Source organism: Cajanus cajan, chromosome 7, assembly GCF_000230855.2.
Source record: "Cajanus cajan strain Asha chromosome 7, NIPB_CcT2T_4, whole genome shotgun sequence".
NCBI lineage: Eukaryota > Viridiplantae > Streptophyta > Magnoliopsida > Fabales > Fabaceae > Cajanus > Cajanus cajan.
The window spans coordinates 54641456-54646676 of record NC_138523.1 but is presented as its reverse complement, the minus strand read 5'-3'; the positions used below and the strand labels follow the sequence as shown (position 1 = coordinate 54646676).

General features: G+C 38.8%; 1 protein-coding gene across 2 annotated transcripts; it reads left to right on the top strand.

Annotated features, from left to right (window-relative positions):
- Positions 1-261: 261 nt before the first annotated feature.
- On the top strand, positions 262-3798 carry LOC109795139 (VAN3-binding protein). 2 transcript variants are annotated; one of them, XM_083060125.1, is made up of 7 exons: positions 262-726; positions 959-1081; positions 1666-2083; positions 2222-2461; positions 2596-2645; positions 2911-2968; positions 3151-3798. In XM_083060125.1, exons 1-7 carry the CDS (start codon positions 424-426, stop codon positions 3363-3365), a joined length of 1407 nt encoding a protein of 468 aa, XP_082916251.1. In that variant the 5' UTR covers positions 262-423; the 3' UTR covers positions 3366-3798. The 2 variants fall into 2 exon arrangements, with proteins under 2 accessions (XP_082916251.1, XP_082916250.1); XM_083060124.1 differs by having other exon boundaries at positions 956-1081.
- The last annotated feature ends 1423 nt before the right edge of the window (positions 3799-5221 follow it).

The following is a 5221-nucleotide window of genomic DNA, read 5'->3' as shown; positions in this document are numbered from 1 at the left end:
CTAATTAAACAGGCACGTGATCATTAAAGAAAATCATCCATAATATTAATTCAAGTGACAGTTGGTTGAACAATAATTTACGAGAAGACAAAAAGAAAAAAAAGAAATTGAAATAGGATTAATAATATAGTAATAAGTATTAGACAAAAATGTAATTGAAGTGATTATGATTCCTATAATGAAATGGTGGGTTGATACCACATTTTGTTGGTTTGTTTTGTGACGCTAAATTTTGACCTTTGTATTTTGAGTGAGGAGTGAGGAGGACTGACTGACATAGAATACAATCGGCTGCTTTGTCTCTCTTGTGTAAACCTTTTCTTTTCCACTCACTACCCCTCTCTCTTTCTAATATAAACACACCACAACACAATTTCACACTCAACGCTCTCTCTTTCTTTCTTTCCTTCGTTTACGCTCCCCATGGACAAGGCCCAAACCCAACCCTGGCGACCCGACCCGCTTCACGCCGCCATGTTCCGGCCACCGGAGACGCCGCGGGAGCCCATGGAGTTCCTCTCCCGCTCCTGGAGCGTCTCCGCCCTCGAAGTCTCCAAGGCGCTCTCCAAAGTCACACTCTCCAATGGCACCGCCGTCGCCATACCGGAGGACGTGGCCGCCGAGGCCGAGGCCGAGGAAGCATCCGCCACGGTCTCCGGGAACCCCTTCTCCTTCGCCTCCTCGGAGACCTCCCAAATGGTGATGGAACGAATCATGTCACAATCTGTAAGCCTTGGTTGAAAACATATTAGTTTTGGTTCATATGAAAAAAAAAAAAAAAAAAAAAAACCAAGTCCCACATCGGTGACTGCAAAAGGAAAACACCTGACTGCAGTGTTGTTTTTGTCAGTGTTTGGTATTTTTTTTAGCCTCCTTTGTCTTGTTCTGAAACAAAAGACTTACGCATACGCATACGCATACGCATACGCATATTTTTGTTTTCCTTGTTTCTCAGCAGGAGGTATCTCCACGAACCTCAGGGAGACTCTCGCATAGTAGTGGCCCTCTTAACGGAACCCAAAGCTGTGGCTCCTTAACCGATAGTCCTCCTGTTTCTCCTTCTGAAATCGACGATATCAAGGTACACCACACACATAACACATGTCTTCTTTTACCAAAAATAAATACGACATCATCACTCACTTATAACTTATAACCAACCATGTCTCTCACCTTTCACTATATCCAAAGCAAGCCACCTTTAATTTAATGAATCATGCTCCCTCCAAAATAATTATATTAAAATAAATAATCCGCTAAAATAGTTTATGAATATGATTTAATTTTAATATAACAATTTAGGAATGATTAAATTTAACGGAAAGCGTGTGAATATGAATTGGTCCTCTACTTTTAGGGTAGAACACACCCACGTTGGCATTGAGTAACACCTAATAAGTCCTTGCAAATCCAAAATTAGCAACGCACAGCGTCAAGCATGGTGTCTCTTACCCTGCCGCATTAAGGAATATACGACGGTGTTGCGTTTAGCCTAGGCTAAGCATGGCATTAAGGTTGTAGGATTAGTTGGTTACAACCTTTGTTTTCGCTGGATTCAAATTAAGGTTTTGGAGGACACAAACCAGTATTTGAACAATTAATTTTAATTTTTGTATTTTCAATCCAAGTTTAAGGACAATGCCTTTTATGAAATCCTCTCTGCAGTACTCTCGCAGCAACAACGTCACCGCCAGCACTTTGAGTCTCAATTTCAGAAGCGCCGCGTCGGGAGGTGGCGGGAAGACGGTGGGGAGATGGCTCAAGGACAGGAAGGAGAAGAAGAAAGAGGAGACCAGGGCGCACAATGCTCAGCTTCACGCCGCCGTCTCGGTCGCCGGTGTCGCCGCTGCGGTGGCCGCGATTGCTGCCGCCACCGCCGCCTCCTCCGGCGAAGGGAAGGACGAGCAGATGGCCAAGACCGACATGGCGGTGGCGTCGGCGGCGACGCTCGTGGCCGCGCAGTGCGTGGAGGTGGCGGAGGCCATGGGGGCGGAGCGCGAGCATCTGGCGTCGGTGGTTAGCTCCGCCGTGAATGTGAGATCCTCCGGCGACATTATGACTTTAACTGCTGGGGCTGCGACAGGTACGGATGAATAATGGGAAATGAAAACGAAATGTGAATGACTAGTTGAAGGAACATTCTGTTTTGCCGAGTTTGTGTGCGTTGATATTTTTGGTCTCGGCAAGCGTGTTTATTTTGTGGTTTGGAATTGAATTGCAGCTTTGCGTGGGGCTGCCACATTGAAAGCGAGGGCCCTCAAGGAAGTGTGGAATATTGCAGCAGTGATTCCTGTGGAGAAAAATTTGGGAGCTGCGGGTGGAGTTATCAATAATAATGGCAGCAATGGGAATTCTAATAGTAGCTTTAGCGGTGAGCTTGTAACAGAAGAAAATTTCTTGGGTATATGCAATAGAGAATTATTAGCCAGAGGTTGTGAGCTTCTCAAGCGCACACGCAAAGGTATATTTCATGATTTTATTTTATTTTTCCTTCTTATGTTATCATATCTGTGAAGCAGAATGTCATTATGTTTGTCTTGGAGAAAAGAAACCCCTTTGGAAAGGGATTTTGATTTGATGATGAATTGTGTGCAGGTGATCTTCATTGGAAAATTGTGTCTGTGTATGTGAACAGGACGAATCAGGTGAGTCTTTTTTTTAATATTTTGTCCCGTGTGTTGCAGAATGATGCACTTTTGATTTTTAGAGGATAACTAAGTAGGTAATTATTTGGGCATCAATTAATGTTAAAATGTTAATGATGTGTGGAAACATGATTGTGGAAAAGGTTAAGAGGTGGGGGCCTTTTGTATGATGATGATGAAGTGGAGAAGGGATCTAGCTTAGCTTACTTTGGTTCCTTAGAAAACTGCAACCTTTAACACTCTGGTGGAAATTCTTTTTGTGAAGGTTATACTGAAAATGAAGAGCAGGCACGTTGCTGGGACCATCACAAAAAAGAAAAAGAGTGAGTTTTCATTACTTTTGTCTTGCTCCAAACTAATTATTTGACAACAGATTTGGAGGTGGGACTTATTCCGTTTTGGGGATTTGTGAAAGTCGTAGCTACTAATACTAAAGTTGTGAAAGATCAAAAGATGGAAAGGCTTGTTCTTAAAATTTTATATCCCTTTCTTTTGGAGTTGGCAGATGTGGTGGTTGAAGTGATCAAAGATGTACCCGCCTGGCCTGGACGCCACTTGCTGGAAGGTGGTGAGGATCGCCGCTACTTCGGTTTGAAAACGGTGATGCGTGGTGTGGTGGAATTTGAGTGCAAAGATCAGAGAGAATTTGATGTGTGGACTCAAGGTGTTTCAAGGCTTCTCTCCATTGCGGCAGAAAAGAACAACAAAAACAGAATATGATTGGAGTCTGAGATCAATCCATGGGTGCTATTAGGCATTAATAGATGTTTTGTACATGATGGTGGGTTTTGGTCATTGTAAAAAGGTTAAACTAAAGGCAAAGTTAATGCCAAATGGGGTCACACTTTAATCTATCTAAGAGATGGGGATGTATTTTTTGAATGGAAAAGCGAAATATTTGAACTTAAGTGAGCCCAATGCGAACCAATAGTCCTTATGTTCTGTAAAGAAAATGAGTATCTTGGACTTGGGGGAGTCAAAAAGAAGTGGAAAGAATCATATTGGAGGGAAAGGATAATGTTTGTAGACAAATATACCCTTCCTTGATCTTCTTGTTTGTACATTTGGGTTTGGATTTGATTAAAAAAGGTGGTCAAAAGTCTAAATTTTCATGTGATTATCACAATAAAAAAATATCTTGGGTTTGGATCAATGGAAATTGTTTCCAACTATATTCTTCCACATCGAGTCATCATTGCAAGGACTCCCACTTTATATTTTTATTTTTCAAGTGCATAACAGGATATGAACTAATTTGGAAAAAGAGCAGTAACAAAAATTTGAGACTTTTGCTAAGTGACTAGTGAATATGTTTTATCTCTATTCTCATCAAATAAAATATGACGAGAGCAACGAAAGTATTGTTACAAGATGCAAGATGGGATGGTAAGAAATATTTTAATTAATAGTAGTAACAGTGTGAATTGCATAGGTCCAATAGTGGGGGTTGTTTTAAGTATTTATTGATAGTTAAATCTTTGTCAAAAAGTTTAGTTGAACATTTTTAAAGTTTACTTTTTATATACGAGATTCAAATTTTGTAAATTTATCCACAAGTATCATGAAAACAATAATAAAGTTAATTTTGTTGTTCATAATTATCATAGAAAATAATAATTTATCCACAAGTATCATGAAAACAACAATAAAGTTAATATGGATCAAAAAATTCTTTTATGTCTATGGAGTTCAAATATTTTGTAATTTTCTTTCTAATACAGTGTTATGCCATCCTCAGTTGACATATCAGTTAATTTCATTAAAATATTAAATGGAGTCAGACTTAAGAGGTTGAATTCTCACTTGTGGAAATTAGAATTTAGAGGATTAGAATTGTACAAGTATTATATCTAAAAGACCAGCATTGATATCACTACCCAATTTGTATCTTCTTCGGCCCATTTCTCTTTGTCACCCTATCTCTCTTTAATATTTTTATTTATTTATTTACTCAAATTGCAGCACCGCAGGAGAGGATTTATTTTCTATCACTACCACTCCTTGCCATTTGAAAATATTAATAACAGTGAATCCAAATTCCATCATCAAATTTGATATTCATTCATGACTTTTGATTAATGATTCCTTCAAATTTATTCGAGTGGACCAAAAGGGGAGTTTCCTCCTTATAATACAATTGTATAAGACTACTTGGCTACATTTTGTTATTCCTTGATTTAGCAACGTATAAAAACTACATCTTTTCCTCCAAGTTCTTACATGTACTCATTAATAATGAAATTGTAAACACTGTCATATAAGAATTGTCTAATAAAGTCGACACTTGTAAAAATTCAAAAATTCACTCATCACAGTAACATGTCTTTCATTTTGTCCTTCCACAAGTAATAATGCACTGTAATCAAAAAGCTCTGATGAACACCCTTCAATTGCAAGGACACAATAATAGAACAATTAATGGCAGAAATAATTTTTTCCTAACTTGCCAGAATGTGTAAGAATTTTCAGCACATATACGGTAGAAAAATGAAAAATGAAGTATCCATCATGACAATTATTTTTTATCATGTAAATCATCCATACTACATCCTTTTACGTCTTTGTTTTTAAGGTTT